The 15,303-nt window shown below is 54.4% G+C and overlaps 1 protein-coding gene across 1 annotated transcript in view; it reads left to right on the forward strand.

Annotated features, from left to right (window-relative positions):
- The first annotated feature begins 1,718 nt into the window (after positions 1–1,718).
- LOC140398963 (lysine-specific demethylase 5C-like) overlaps positions 1,719–15,303 on the forward strand; it is a 74,927-nt gene continuing 61,342 nt past the window's right edge. The window contains exons 1-3 of the mRNA XM_072487976.1: positions 1,719–1,879; positions 7,992–8,111; positions 14,521–14,715. Of these exons, the coding sequence (XP_072344077.1) occupies positions 1,778–1,879; positions 7,992–8,111; positions 14,521–14,715 (417 nt within the window). The 5' untranslated portion in view covers positions 1,719–1,777. The remainder of the gene's footprint in view (positions 1,880–7,991; positions 8,112–14,520; positions 14,716–15,303) is intronic.

Raw genomic sequence — 15,303 nt, forward strand, 5'->3', positions numbered from 1 at the left:
AGTTCCGGTCTCCCTGTCCCACTCGGAATACTGCGCACAGTTCCGGTCTCCCTGTCCCACTCGGAATACTGCGCACAGTTCCGGTCTCCCTATCCCACTCGGAATACTGCGCGCAGTTCTGGTCTCCCTGTCCCACTCGGAATACTGTGCACAGTTCCGGTCTCCCTATCCCACTCGGAATACTGCGCGCAGTTCCGGTCTCCCTGTCCCACTCGGAATACTGCGCACAGATCCGGTCCTCCTGTCCCACTCGGAATACTGTGCACAGTTCCGGTCTCCTATCCCACTCGGAATACTGCGCGCAGTTCCGGTCTCCCTGTCCCACTCGGAATACTGCGCACAGTTCCGGTCTCCCTGTCCCACTCGGAATACTGTGCACAGTTCCGGTCTCCCTATCCCACTCGGAATACTGCGCACGGTTCCGGTCTCCCTGTCCCACTCGGAATACTGTGCTCAGATCCGGTCTCCTACCCCACTCGGAATACTGCGCGCAGTTCCGGTCTCCGTATCCACACTGAATACTGTGCACAGTTCCGGTCTCCCTGTCCCACTCGGAATACTGCGCACGGTTCCGGTCTCCCTATCCCAGTCTCAACACTGTGCACAGTTCCGGTCTCCCTATCCCACTTGGAATACTGCGCGCAGTTCCGGTCTCCCTATCCCACTCGGAATACTGCGCACAGTTCCGGTCTCCCTGTCCCACTCGAATACTGTGCTCAGATCCGGTCTCCCTACCCCACTCGGAATACTGTGCACAGTTCCGGTCTCCCTGTCCCACTCGAATACTGTGCACAGTTCCCGTCTCCCTATCCCACTCGGAATACTGTGCACAGATCCGGTCTCCCAATCCCACTTGGAATACCGCGCGCAGTTCCGGTCTCCCTGTCCCACTTGGAATACTGCGCACAGTTCGGTCTCCGTATCCCACTCTGAATACTGCGCACAGTTCCGGTTTCCCTGTCCCAATTGGAATACTGCGCACAGTTCCCGTTTCCCTGTCCCAATTGGAATACTGCGCACGTAGCTGTCTCCGTATCCCACTCGCAATACTGCGTACAGTTCCGGTCTCCCTATCCCACTTGGAATACTGTGCACACTTCCGGTCTCCGTATCCCATTTGAAATACTGTGCACAGTTCCGGTGTCCTTATCCTACTTGGAATACCGAGTACAATTCCGGTCTCCCTATTCCACTTGGAATACTGTGCACGGTTCCTGTCTCCCTAGCCCACTCGGAATACTGTGTACAGTTCCGGTCTCTGTATCCCACTTGGAATACTGTGTGCAGATCCTGTCTCCGTGTCTCATTCGGAATACTGTGCACAGTTCTGGAAAGTGATGGCCGAGGGGTGACCTGAACACCGTGTCCAAAATGATGAAGGGGTAGTGACAGGGTCGACGTAGAGAAGGGCAGGAATACTCGCACGGAGCAGAGATGCTGAATGACCTGGTTCTCCACTGAGTAGATGAGATAATCTTATTTACTGGTAGAAAGCACGGACAGCAAATGAAAGTTAAATTGTGTGTGACGGCGGGGTGAGGGGGTGCTCTTGGGCAGGAGGGATTCAGCCTGTGTTTGTGGAGGTGTGGTGTGGTGGGGGGTGGGGGAGAGAGCGAGAGTGTGCAGTGGGATTACCCGGACCAATATCCTTCATTCCCTTCATCCTTCCTTTTACCTGTTCTCTCTCTCTCTCCCCCTCCACCCCACCCCCCTCAGGGGCGAGCCGAAGACCTGGTACGGCGTTCCCTCCTACGCAGCGGAGCAGTTGGAGGCAGTGATGAAGAAGTTGACGCCAGAGCTGTTCGAGAGTCAGCCCGACCTCCTCCACCAACTGGTCACCATCATGAACCCCAACATCCTCATGTCGCATGGAGTGCCGGTAAGGACCTGTCTCGGTTACGGAGGAGGGGGTGGACCTGTCTCGGTTACGGAGGGGAGGGGCGGGGGTGGACCTGTCTCGGTTACGGAGGGGAGGGAGGGGGGTGGTGGACCTGTCTCGGTTACAGAGGGGAGGGGGCGGGGGTGGACCTGTCTCGGTTACGGAGGGGAGGGAGGGGGGGGCTGGACCTGTCTCGGTTATGGAGGGGAGGGAGGGGGGGTGGACCTGTCTCGGTTACGGGGGGGGGGGGGTGGACCTGTCTCGGTTACGGAGGGGGGGTGGACCTGTCTCGGCTCCAGCGGTTGAGAAGCTCCCCTCTGCCCCGGTCGGCTCCTCAGCCCTTCACCAGGGCCGTAACGGGAACCACGATGAATAGCGTGACACAATTGCCTCTTGGAACCAAAAGTATTGTCAGCTGGGTGTAAATCCCGAGGCTACCAGAGCAGGTCAAAGGCTGGAAATCCTGTGGAGAGGTTGTAGGGCTGAGACCCACGCAGAGACGGGCAGAATGTGAAAACTCCACACGGACAATGACCCAAGGCAGGAATCAAACCATGAGGCAGCAGTGCTAACCACCGTGCCAACCCGAGGGAGCGTTATCTGTATCTATACCTGTGCAATACTTGTTTGACGATGACAGTGTAGAGGGAGCTTAACTCTGTATCTAACCCCGTGCTGTACCTGTCCTGGGAGTGTTTGATGGGGACAGTGTAGAGGGAGCTTTACTCTGTATCTAACCCCGCACTGTACCTGTCCTCGGAGTGTTTGATGGGGACAGTGTAGAGGGAGCTTTACTCTGTATCTAATCCCGTGCTGTACCTGTCCTGGGAGTGTTTGATGGGGACAGTGTAGAGGGAGCTTTACTCTGTATCTAACCCCGTGCTGTACCTGTCCTGGGAGTGTTTGATGTGGACAGTGTAGAGGCAGCTTTACTCTGTATCTAACCCCGAGCTGTACCTGTCCTGGGAGTGTCTGATGGGGACAGTGTAGAGGGAGCTTTACTCTGTATCTAACCCCGTGCTGTACCTGTCCTGGGAGTGTTTGATGGGGACAGTGTAGAGGGAGCTTTACTCTGTATCTAACCCTGTGCTGTACCTGTCCTGGGAGTGTTTGATGGGGACAGTTGTCATGTGAGAGTACCTTTAAGAAATGGGTGTTTATAAATGGGTGTGTATTATAATATCTGTCGTGAGAGTACCTTTAAGAAATGGGTATTTACTACTGCAGTGATGTCAGATGCTGGGTGGAGCTGGGCTGTCTCCGCTTTTTACTTTCATTTTAGGCTGTTTGCTGCAGGGTGTGTTTTAGTTGCGTTTTCAGTGTTGGAGCTGAAGCCAGACAGAGCAGGTGTACTGTTGATCTCTCTGCCATGAAAAGACTATCTCTTGATCATTTGGCGAATTCAGAATTATAAATGTTCTCAGTACTGAATGTAAACCTAATGTTCTTATGTTAAAAGGTGTTTCTTGGGCCTTCTGGATGTTGTTTTGGAAGTTATTTAGGATTACTTAGTGTTGTAGTCTTTGGGGTTTGTATTTGAATTGATGGTTGCTAAGATGTTCACTGTATGTTTCAAAAAGGTTAACTTGAGTTCATAGAATAAACATTGATTTGCTCTAAAAAATACTTTTCCATTTCTGCTGTACCACACCTGGAGAGTGGGCCGTGTGCTCCCCATACCACAATCTATTAAAAGTTGTGGGTCAGGTGAACTCCATGATACACTTTGGGATTCTCTAAACCCTGGCCCATAACAGAATAATGTGGTAAAAACACCAGATAGAAGGAAAACTCACCGAGTGTGTCATGTGAATATGCTTAAAAGGTACTTTGAAAGGGAAGGAGAGAAAAAGGAGGAAGTTTTAATGATTCTAACTCAAAGTGACGAACCAAATCCAGATGACTGTAAATTCGACATCCCTCAAATTAAATTGGAAAACGAGGATTTTCTTAAAAATTGGATAAATTGTTGAGTTACCTTCCAGAGGAAAAACGGACTGACCTGAAAGGGTTATTGATATCACATGGGCAAGTTTGTGGAGATAAATTGGGAAGTACTAAATTGGCTATACATGATGTAGATGTGGGAAATGCTGTTCCAATTAAACAACATCCATATAGACTTAACCCTTTAAAATTGGCACAGGTTAACAAAGAGATTGAGAGTATGCTTAAAAATGGCATAATTGAAGTGGGTTGCAGCCAATGGAGCTCACCCATAGTGATGGTACCTAAACCTGACGGTACCCAACGGTTGTGTGTGGACGATAGAAAGGTTAATGCAGTTACAAGAATGGACTCTTATCCTATCCCACGTTTGGAGGATTGCATTGAGAATGTGGGACAATCAGTTTTTAATTCCAAACTGGATTTACTTAAAGGTTACTGGCAGGTACCTTTATCCGAAAGGGCGAAGGAGATTTCAGCTTTTGTGACTCCAGATGGTATATACCAATTCAAAGTTATGCCATTTGGCATGAAAAACGCCCCAGCCACATTTCAACGATTAACTAACAAAGTTGTTTCAGGATTCCCGATTGTGCGGTGTAGATCGACGATCTGGTAGTTTTCAGCCAGACATGGAAAGAACATTTAAAACATTTGATGGAGTAATTCGATCGACTTCAGGAGGCGGGTTTGGTGGTAAACCTAGCCAAAAGTGAATTTGGAAAAGCCCAAGTCACTTTCCTTGGCCATAAAATCGGGCAGGGGCGAATGGTCCCACGGGATGTGAAAACCAACAGTTATTGAGAAGTTTTCAATACCCTCGAGACAGGGAAATAATGCGATTTCTTGGCATGAGTGAATTTGATCGAACATTTGTGCAAACGTTTCGTAGCGTGGTTGCTCCACTGATGGACTTGCTGAAGAAACGTCGAAAATTTCAATGGACAGCGGACTTTCAACAGGCATTTGACTGCCTGAAAGCAGTGATAACCAATGCTCCTGTGTTGGAGAATTACAAGGGACTCTGTGATCAGATTGACTGAAGTATCTGACTTTAAAGAGAAATGGACGGATGGTGCAGAGACCTTCTTGTTCAAAGAGACTGTCAATTGAGAAGGAGTTTCAGTTGGAGGAAGAAGAACGGGAAAAAATAATCTATATTATTATACCTGTTTGCGTGTGTTGTTTTTTTAAACAAAAAAGTATATTTACTGTGTGCATTTCTTAAAGGATAGTGAAAGGTGAAAAATGAAACCATCTTGAAGTTGATGGTTTATTATTTTTTCTTGGGAGGTGTCATGTGAGAGTACCTTTAAGAAATGGGTGTTAATAAATGGGTGTGTATTTAAATATCTGTAGTGAAAGTGCTTTTAAGAAATGTGTGTTTATAAATGGGTGTGTATTTAAATATCTGTCGTGAGAGTACCTTTAAGAAATGGGTGTTTATAAATGGGTGTGTATTTAAATATCTGTAGTGAGAGTACCTTTTATAAATGGGTGTGTATTTAAATATCTGTAGTGAGAGTGCCTTTAAGAAATGGGTATTTACTACTGCAGTGATGTCAGAGAGTGGGTGGAGCTGGGCTGTCTGTCAGCTTTTTACTTTCATTTTAGGCTGTTTGCTGCAGGGTGTGTTTTAGTTTCGTTTTCAGTGTTGGAGCTGAAGCCAGTCAGAGCAGGTGTACTGTTGATATCTCTGCGATGAAAAGACTGGGGGCGATTTTTCGAAGCCCCGCGCAGGACTGCAAAATCGCCGCAACCGCGCCTCGACGCCGGCGCGCGATTCTCCGAGGTGTGCAGAATCGGCGCCATTTGCGCCGGCACGTTTGGGGCGCCGCGGACCGCTGGAATCGGCGGGACTGCAGATTCTCTGGCCCGGATGGCCGAGCGGCCACGCGGACACGACAGAGTCCCACCGGTGCCGTTCACCCCAGGTCGCTGCCGGCGGGAACTCTGCGCGAACGGTCGGGGGGGGGGGGGGGCGGCCTGTGTGGGGGGGGGGATCCTTCACATTCACCGGGGGGGGGGGAGAGGGGGGCTCCGATGGGGCGTGGCCCGCGATCCGGGCCCACCACTCGGCGGCGGCTTACTTCCCTGCGCAGCCGGCCGCTGAACACCTACGCCATGTTGAGTTGGGGCCGGTGCGCTAAAGAAGTCCCCCGCGCATGTGCAGGTTGGCGCGGCGCCCATCTGCCGCCGGGAAAGGAGGCTGGAGCGGCCTGAACCACTCCAGCGCCATGCTGGCTCCCTGTGGGTGACAGAATTGGTCGTACCCGGGCCCGGTTCGCGCTGTCGTGAAACGCGACGGCACGAACACTTGCGCGCCATTTGGGAGAATCGCCCCCACTTACTCTTGATCACTTGGTGAATTCAGAATTATAAATGTTCTCAGTAGTGACTTTAACCTGATGTGCTTCTGTTAAAAGGTGTTTCTTGGGTCTTCTGGATGTTGTTTATTAAGGATTACTTAGTGTTGTATTCTTTGGGGGGTGTATTTGAATTGATGGTTGCTAAGATGTTCACTGTATGTTTTAAAAAGGTTAACTTGAGTTCACAGAATAAATATTGTTTTGCTTTAAAAAATACTTTTCCATTTCTGCTGTCCCACACCTGTAGAGTGGGCCGTGTGCTCCCCATACCACAATCTAGTAAACGTTGTGGGACAGGTGAACTCCATGATACACTTTGGGCTCTCTAAACCCTGGCCCAGAACAGTGTTGAGGGAGCTTTACTCTGTATCTAACCCCGTGCTGTCCCTGTCCTGGGAGTGTTTGATGGGGACAGTGTAGAGGGAGCTTTACTCTGTATCTAACCCGGTGCTGTACCTGTCCTGGGAGTGTTTGATGGGGACAGTGTAGAGGGAGTTTTACTCTGTATCAAACCCCGTGCTGCACCTGTCCTGGGAGTGTTTGTTGGGGACAGTGTAGAGGGAGGTTTACTCTGTATCTAACCCCGTGCTGTACCTGTCCTGGGAGTGTTTGATGGGGATAGTGTAGAGGGAGTTTTACTCTGTATCTAACCCCGTGCTGTACCTGTCCTGGGAGTGTTTGTTGGGGCAGTGTAGAGGGAGCTTTACTCTGTGTCTAACCCCGTGCTGTACCTGTCCTGGGAGTGTTTGATGGGGACAGTGTAGAGGGAGCTTTACTCTGTATCTAACCCCGTGCTGTCCTTGTCCTGGAGTGTTTGATGGGGACAGTGTCGAGGGAGCTTTACTCTGTATCTAACCCCGTGCTGTACCTGGCCTGGGAGTGTTTGATGGGGACAGTGTCGAGGGAGCTTTACTCTGTATCTAACCCCGTGCTGTCCCTGTCCTGGGAGTGTTTGATGGGGACAGTGTCGAGGGAGCTTTACTCTGTATCTAACCCCGTGCTGTACCTGGCCTGGGAGTGTTTGATGGGGACAGTGTAGAGGGAGATTTACTCTGTATCTAACCCCGTGCTGCACCTGTCCTGGGAGTGTTTGTTGGGGACAGTGTAGAGGGAGCTTTACTCTGTGTCTAACCCGTGCTGTACCTGTCCTGGAGTGATTGATGGGGACAGTGTAGAGGGAGCTTTACTCTGTATCTAACCCCGTGCTGTACCTGTCCTGGGAGTGTTTGATGGGGATAGTGTAGAGGGAGTTTTACTCTGTGTCTAACCCCGTGCTGTACCTGTCCTGGGAGTGTTTGTTGGGGCAGTGTAGAGGGAGCTTTACTCTGTGTCTAACCCCGTGCTGTACCTGTCCTGGGAGTGTTTGATGGGGACAGTGTAGAGGGAGCTTTACTCTGTATCTAACCCCGTGCTGTACCTGTCCCGGGAGTGTTTGATGGGGTCAGTGTAGAGGGAGCTTTACTCTGTATCTCACCCCATGCTGTACCAGTCCTGGGAGTGTTTGTTGGGGACAGTGTAGAGGGAGCTTTACTCTGTATCGAACCCCGTGCTGTAACTGTCCTGGGAGTGTTTGATGGGGACAGTGTGGAGGGAGCTTTACTCTGTATCTAACCCCGTGCTGTACCTGTCCTGGGAGTGTTTGATGGGGACAGTGTGGAGGGAGCTTTACTCTGTATCTAACCCTGTGTTGTACCTGTCCTTGTGATTTGTGCTGGGTGTTTTCTTCTCACTGACCAGACAAATTGTTTGCTCTGCCTTGTTATGAACAGCATTGTGTATTTGTTGGTTTCTTTCAGGTGGTCAGAACCAACCAGTGTGCTGGTGAATTTGTCATCACCTTTCCGAGGGCTTACCATAGTGGCTTCAATCAAGGCTACAACTTCGCTGAAGCTGTCAACTTCTGCACTGCCGATTGGGTACGGTAACTAGAGTCAGATCCTGGACATTCAGCCCTTCCACTGTATAGCCTGCACTGTGTTCAGAGACTGCATCAGAAGCTGCAATCCTCTAGTGAATCCCACTTAGTGGCTCCTGAACACTGTCTTTCATCAGGAAGAACAGGAGGAGGGCCATTCAGCCCCTCTCGAGCGTGTTACACAGGAACAGGAGGAGGCCCATTCAGCCCCTCTCGAGCATGTTACACAGGAACAGGAGGAGGCCCATTCAGCCCCTCTCGAGCGTGTTACACAGGAACAGGAGGAGGCCTATTCAGCCGCTCTCGAGCGTGTTACACAGGAACAGGAGGAGGCCCATTCAGCCCCTCTCGAGCGTGTTACACAGGAACAGGAGGAGGCCCATTCAGCCCCTCTCGAGCGTGTTACACAGGAACAGGAGGAGGCCTATTCAGCCGCTCTCGAGCGTGTTACACAGGAACAGGAGGAGGCCCATTCAGCCCCTCTCGAGCGTGTTACACAGGAACAGGAGGAGGCCTATTCAGCCCCTCTCGAGCATGTTACTCAGGAACAGGAGGAGGCCTATTCAGCCCCTATCGAGCCTGTTAAACAGGAACAGGAGAAGGCCCATTCAGCCCCTCTCGAGCCTGTTACACAAGAACAGGAGGAGGCCTATTCAGCCCCTCTCCAGCCTGTTACACAGGAACAGGAGGAGGCCCATTCAGCCCCTCTCGAGCCTGTTGCACAGGAACGGGAGGAGACCCATTCATCCCTCAGAATCTGATATGTTTCAATAAGATCACCTCTCGCTCTTCTGAACTCCGATGGGTGCAGGGCCCCAACCTGCAAAACCCTTTCCTCATCGGACAAACCTTCTTCATCCCAGGAGTCGGCCAAATGAACCTTGAACGGCCTCTGATGCGAGTAAATCCCCATCTTAAGTCTGGTCAAGGAAACCAAACCTGTCCGCTGTACTCCAGGCGGCATCTCCATAAGGCGCTGTGGTAGCAGAACTTTCCTACTCATTATTTTTGCTTTCCGATTCCCTTTTATGAACTCTCGGGAGTTTCCCGCCCTGTGTCTCTGTGCCGCAAGTCTCTCGGGTCGTGACGGGACGTCTGCGCGTCCTGCCCCCACCCTCCTCCCGTTACCCGTATCCGTCACTTTCCCCACTGGGGCGGGGAGGGGGGGGGGGGAAGAGAGTGTCGTCCACCTGCCATCTCCGGCTCGTTAACCATCTGATTTTTTGCAACTCCCTGACCCTTTCGGCCTTTTCCATTTGGACGGCACTACTGTGAGAACGTTAAAATTCCTTCATTGAAGGAAAGCATTGGCTGTCTAGAGACATCAAAAGTTTTTTGTCTACCACTTATCAAGGCCAACACTAGAACACCAAATTCCAGTTTCTCTCAGCAATTTATATCGCTGGCGAAAAGGGGGCTGATCGGTTGGCAAGTGGACACTGATTGATGGAGGCACTGCCCTGCTGGAAGCACTGAGGGGAATGTCTCGGCTCCCCAAGGTCATGGATAATTAAGAAAAGGCACACGGCTTGGACATATTCCTTTTGGTTGCGCAGAATGGGTACCTTTGTACGGATAGATGTCGCTTGGAACAAGCGTAAAGATTTTGTGTTTTTTTTTTTTAATGACAATCGATGATAGTTTCACGGTCACAGTGACTGAGACGAGCTTTATAATTCCACATTTTATCAATTGAATTTATATTCCACTGGCTGCCGTGGTGGGATTCAAACCCTCGTATCCACTCCCCCGAAGCATTAGCCGGGGCTAATGGATTACAGAATCACGCAGCTGTTACGCCGCCGAAGGAGGCCATTTGGCCCATTCATGTCTGTATTGGGTCTCTGAATGAACAATTTAGAATCATCATAGAATTTACAGTGCAGAAGGAAGCCATTCGGCCCATCGAGTCTGCACCGGCTCTTGGAAAGAGAACCCCACTTAAGCCCACACCTCCACCCTATCCCAGCAACCCCACCTAACCTTTTGGACACTAAGGGCAATTTAGCACGGCCAATCCACCTAACCCGCACATCTTTGGACTGTGGGAGGAAACCGGAGCATCCGGAGGAAACCCACGCAGGCACGGGGAGAACATGCAGACTCCGCACAGACAGTGACCCAAGCCGGGAATCGAACCTGGGACCCTGGCGCTGTGAGGCAACTGTGCTAACCACTGTGCTGCAGTGCTGCCCACAATTTGCCCAGTGCCACTCCACCCGCCCATTCTCCCCTTATGAGATATTGATCCAATTCCCCCTTTGGAAAGACTCGATTGAACCTGCCTCCAATCTCTCAGGTGGCGTCTTCCAGATGCTAACCACTCACTGTGCGATAAAGCCTCCCTTGTGTCTCCGTCGCTCCTTTCTCCGATCGCCTTCAATCTGTGTCCCGCTCTGGTTGTCGATCCCCCTGTCAATGGGAACAGCACCACTTTCCACTCCAGTCCACCCTCTCCACTCTGTCCCCCTCTCCACTCTGTCCCCCTCTCCGCTCTGTCCCCCTCTCCGCTCTGTCCCCCTCTCCGCTCTGTCCCCCTCTCCACTCTGTCCCCCTCTCCACTCTGTCCCCCTCTCCACTCTGTCCCCCTCTCCACTCTGTCCCCCTCTCCGCTCTGTCCCTCTCTCCACTCTGTCCCCCTCTCCACTCTGTCCCCCTCTCCACTCTGTCCCCCTCTCCACTCTGTCCCCCTCTACACTCTGTCCCCCTCTCCACTCTGTCCCCCTCTCCACTCTGTCCCCCTCTCCACTCTGTCCCCCTCTCCACTCTGTCCCCCTCTCCACTCTGTCCCCCTCTCCGCTCTGTCCCCCTCTCCGCTCTGTCCCCCTCTCCACTCTGTCCCCCTCTCCGCTCTGTCCCCCTCTCCGCTCTGTCCCCCTCTGCACTCTGTCCCCCTCTCCACTCTGTCCCCCTCTCCACTCTGTCCCCCTCTCCACTCTGTCCCCCTCTCCACTCTGTCCCCCTCTCCACTCTGTCCCCCTCTCCACTCTGTCCCCCTCTCCACTCTGTCCCCCTCTCCACTCTGTCCCCCTCTCCACTCTGTCCCCCTCTCCACTCTGTCCCCCTCTCCACTCTGTCCCCCTCTCCACTCTGTCCCCCTCTCCGCTCTGTCCCCCTCTCCGCTCTGTCCCCCTCTCCACTCTGTCCCCCTCTACACTCTGTCCCCCTCTCCACTCTGTCCCCCTCTCCACTCTGTCCCCCTCTCCGCTCTGTCCCCCTCTCCGCTCTGTCCCCCTCTCCACTCTGTCCCCCTCTCCACTCTGTCCCCCTCTCCACTCTGTCCCCCTCTACACTCTGTCCCCCTCTCCACTCTGTCCCCCTCTCCACTCTGTCCCCCTCTCCACTCTGTCCCCCTCTCCACTCTGTCCCCCTCTCCACTCTGTCCCCCTCTCCACTCTGTCCCCCTCTCCACTCTGTCCCCCTCTCCACTCTGTCCCCCTCTCCACTCTGTCCCCCTCTCCACTCTGTCCCCCTCCCCGCTCTGTCCCCCTCTCCACTCTGTCCCCCTCTCCACTCTGTCCCCCTCTCCACTCTGTCCCCCTCTGCGCTCTGTCCCCCTCTGCGCTCTGTCCCCCTCTGCGCTCTGTCCCCCTCTGCGCTCTGTCCCCCCCCTCTGCGCTCTGTCCCCCCCCTCTGCGCTCTGTCCCCCCCCTCTGCGCTCTGTCCCCCCCCTCTGCGCTCTGTCCCCCCCCCCCTCTGCGCTCTGTCCCCCCCCCCTCTGCGCTCTGTCCCCCCCCTCTGCGCTCTGTCCCCCACCTCTGCGCTCTGTCCCCCCCCTCTGCGCTCTGTCCCCCCCCCTCTGCGCTCTGTCCCCCCCCTCTGCGCTCTGTCCCCCCCCTCTGCGCTCTGTCCCCCCCCTCTGCGCTCTGTCCCCCCCCCTGCGCTCTGTCCCCCCCCTCTGCGCTCTGTCCCCCCCCCTCTGCGCTCTGTCCCCCCCCTCTGCGCTCTGTCCCCCCCCTCTGCGCTCTGTCCCCCCCCTCTGCGCTCTGTCCCCCCCCTCTGCGCTCTGTCCCCCCCCTCTGCGCTCTATCCCCCCCTCTGCGCTCTGTCCCCCCCCTCTGCGCTCTGTCCCCCCCCCTGCGCTCTGTCCCCCCCCCTCTGCGCTCTGTCCCCCCCCCTCTGCGCTCTGTCCCCCCCCTCTGCGCTCTGTCCCCCCCCTGCGCTCTGTCCCCCCCCCTGCGCTCTGTCCCCCCCCCTGCGCTCTGTCCCCCCCCCTGCGCTCTGTCCCCCCCCCTGCGCTCTGTCCCCCCCCCTGCGCTCTGTCCCCCCCCTGCGCTCTGCCCCCCCCCCTCTGCGCTCTGTCCCCCCCCCCTCTGCGCTCTGTCCCCCCCCCTCTGCGCTCTGCCCCCCCCCCCTCTGCGCTCTGTCCCCCCCCTCTGCGCTCTGTCCCCCCCCTCTGCGCTCTGTCCCCCCCCTCTGCGCTCTGTCCCCCCCCTCTGCGCTCTGTCCCCCCCCTCTGCGCTCTGTCCCCCCCCTCTGCGCTCTGTCCCCCCCCTCTGCCTCTCCCCCCCCCCGCCCTGTCCCCCCCTCCGCTCTGTCCCCCCCCCCGCCTCTGTCCCCTTCTCCACTCTGTCCCCCTCTCCACTCTGTCCCATTTTCCTCTCTGTCCCCCTCTCCGCTCTGTCCCCCTCTCCGCTCTGTCCCCCTCTCCGCTCTGTCCCCCTCTCCGCTCTGTCCCCCTCTCCGCTCTGTCCCCCTCTCCGCTCTGTCCCCCTCTCCGCTCTGTCCCCCTCTCCGCTCTGTCCCCCTCTCCGCTCTGTCCCCCTCTCCGCTCTGTCCCCCTCTCCGCTCTGTCCCCCTCTCCGCTCTGTCCCCCTCTCCGCTCTGTCCCCCTCTCCGCTCTGTCCCCCTCTCCGCTCTGTCCCCCTCTCCGCTCTGTCCCCCTCTCCCCTCTGTCCCCCTCTCCGCTCTGTCCCCCTCTCCGCTCTGTCCCCCTCACCGTTCTGTCCCCCTCTCCGCTCTGCCCCCCTCCCCGCTCTGCCCCCCTCCCCGCTCTGCCCCCCTCCCCGCTCTGTCCCCCTCTCCGCTCTGTCCCCCTCTCCACTCTGTCCCCCTCTCCACTCTCTCCCCCTCCCCACTCTCTCCCCCTCTCCACTCTCTCCCCCTCTCCACTCCAGTCCATCCTCTCCACTCTGTCCCCCTCATTCAAATCTCATCTTGTTTTTGGAACCATTCTGGTCAATCGATTCTTGCTCCCTCCCTTCATCGCTCCATCCCTGCCTCCCAACCTCCCTCCCTCCCAACCTACCTCCCTCGCGCGCGCTCTCTCTTTCGTGCTCGCTCGCTCTTTCTCTCATTCTTGTCTCTCTCTCTCTCTCATGCTTGCTCTCTCTCTCTCTAAAGCCTTCACATCATTCCTAAAGCGCGATACTCCAGTTGGGGTTCAATTGGTATTTTATACAAGTTCAGCATAACCTCCTTGCTCTTGTACTCTGTCCCTCGAGTGATAAAGCCTAGGATATGCTTCCTTTACCACGCTCTCAAACAGGCATGCCACCTTCAATGATTTATGCAAATATAAACCCAGATCCTCTTTGGTGACCAGCGGGCAGCTCAGGGGCTGGTTTGCACCATCTCCACCCACAATAGATTTTCACTTCATTCATTACATTTGCAAAGTTCTTACTACCAGAATGAATCGCTCATTATACATATACAAAAGTTTGTGTTACCGTGACCACTGCTGGCAACTGACTAAACAGACAGATCAGTCCTCACAACAAGAGTTGAATTAATACAGCCTTCATTTAATTCTCTAAAACTTTAGCTATGTGCTTATTTAAGTCGTTACGTCAGTTTCAACACTCCCAACTTGATCGAAATAATACTACCTGGATAGAGAGAACTTGGCCAGGCTGGAGGGTGTGCGCTGAGAGTTTCCAAACTCCGGGCCAACGTTGACCCCAGCGTTATCACTGTTGACATCTCGGAAGCTGTTGTGTCTTATAAGGTTTTAGCTCTTAGTTTTTAGTTTATTCATATAAAAAAAGTCCTGTGACGCACATCGGCCTCATTCGTCCGTGCTCTCGCTGTTCCAAAACAAAAGTGTTATCAGCAAACTGCCCGGTTGCCCGTAGTCATTCTGTCTGTTCCCATGGAATTCATTCTGCAGAGAGCTGCAGATTGCTCTGGCAGCCTCATTCAGGTTTGCCGTTGCCCTCTTTCACCATCATGCCTCAAGGCACAGTGTTAGCCTCTTTTTTACTCAGCGCTTCACCCTACTTGACGACCCCTCGGGCAATCTAATTGGACAGTGAAATTATGCTGACAGGGGGGTGGTGGGGGTGGGGGAAGAAGGGGGGGGGGGGGTTTGCTCGCGAACACCACCCTGTGCCTTCCTGTTCACCCCCCCCTCCGCGGCCCGACCTCCCGTTGTGTGTCGGTACTGAACTTGGCCTTCTTCCTTCCAGCTGCCGGCCGGCCGCCGGTGCATTGAGCACTACCGGTGGCTGCACAGGTACTGCGTTTTCTCCCACGAGGAGCTCGTCTGCAAGATGGCAGCCTGCGCGGAGAGGCTGGACTTGAACCTGGCGGCAGCCGTACACAAGGAGATGTTCATTATGGTGCAGGAGGAACGGAAGCTGAGGAAGGCGCTGCTAGAGAAGGTACGGCACCGTGAGGGTGGGGGGTAGGGGTGGGGAAGCACTATGGGTGGGATGAGTTCACCCAGTTGGCACTTTGGCATTGTTTGTGTCCAATTGCTCTGCGTTCGATTATATGATTCTGGTAAGCGGTTAATGTTCTTGGGGCTCGGTTGGTTAGGTCTGGGCGATGACTCCGAGGAAAGCAAACAGACCCACGGAAGCTGGATGAGCCTGGATGCAGACAGTTTGTGCTTGCGGAGGTATTTTTAAGCATTGTAAATAAGCCTGTTAGGCAGTTAGAAACTAGACCAATCCTCCTTGATCTATGGTAAATCAACTGTATGAACTATGCTGCAAACGTGTGAAGGATAGCACACACCGTCTCGTCTCCGGGTGGCTAGGACAAAAGCAGGAGCAAGAGGAGGCCGTTCAGCCCCTCTCGAGTCCGCTTCCGCCCCCATTCCGCACAGTCGTGGCTGATCATCCACCCCCCCCTGATTTCCTCAATGTCCGAAAACCTCCCGTGACCTCTGCCTCGAACATAGTCCCAAGGCCGAGCTCCCTCTGCGGGTCGGGAATTACGAAGGTTCCCAACCATCGGAGCGAAGA

The sequence above is a fragment of the Scyliorhinus torazame genome, chromosome 22 (genome assembly GCF_047496885.1).
Source record: "Scyliorhinus torazame isolate Kashiwa2021f chromosome 22, sScyTor2.1, whole genome shotgun sequence".
Classification (NCBI taxonomy): Eukaryota; Metazoa; Chordata; class Chondrichthyes; order Carcharhiniformes; family Scyliorhinidae; genus Scyliorhinus; species Scyliorhinus torazame.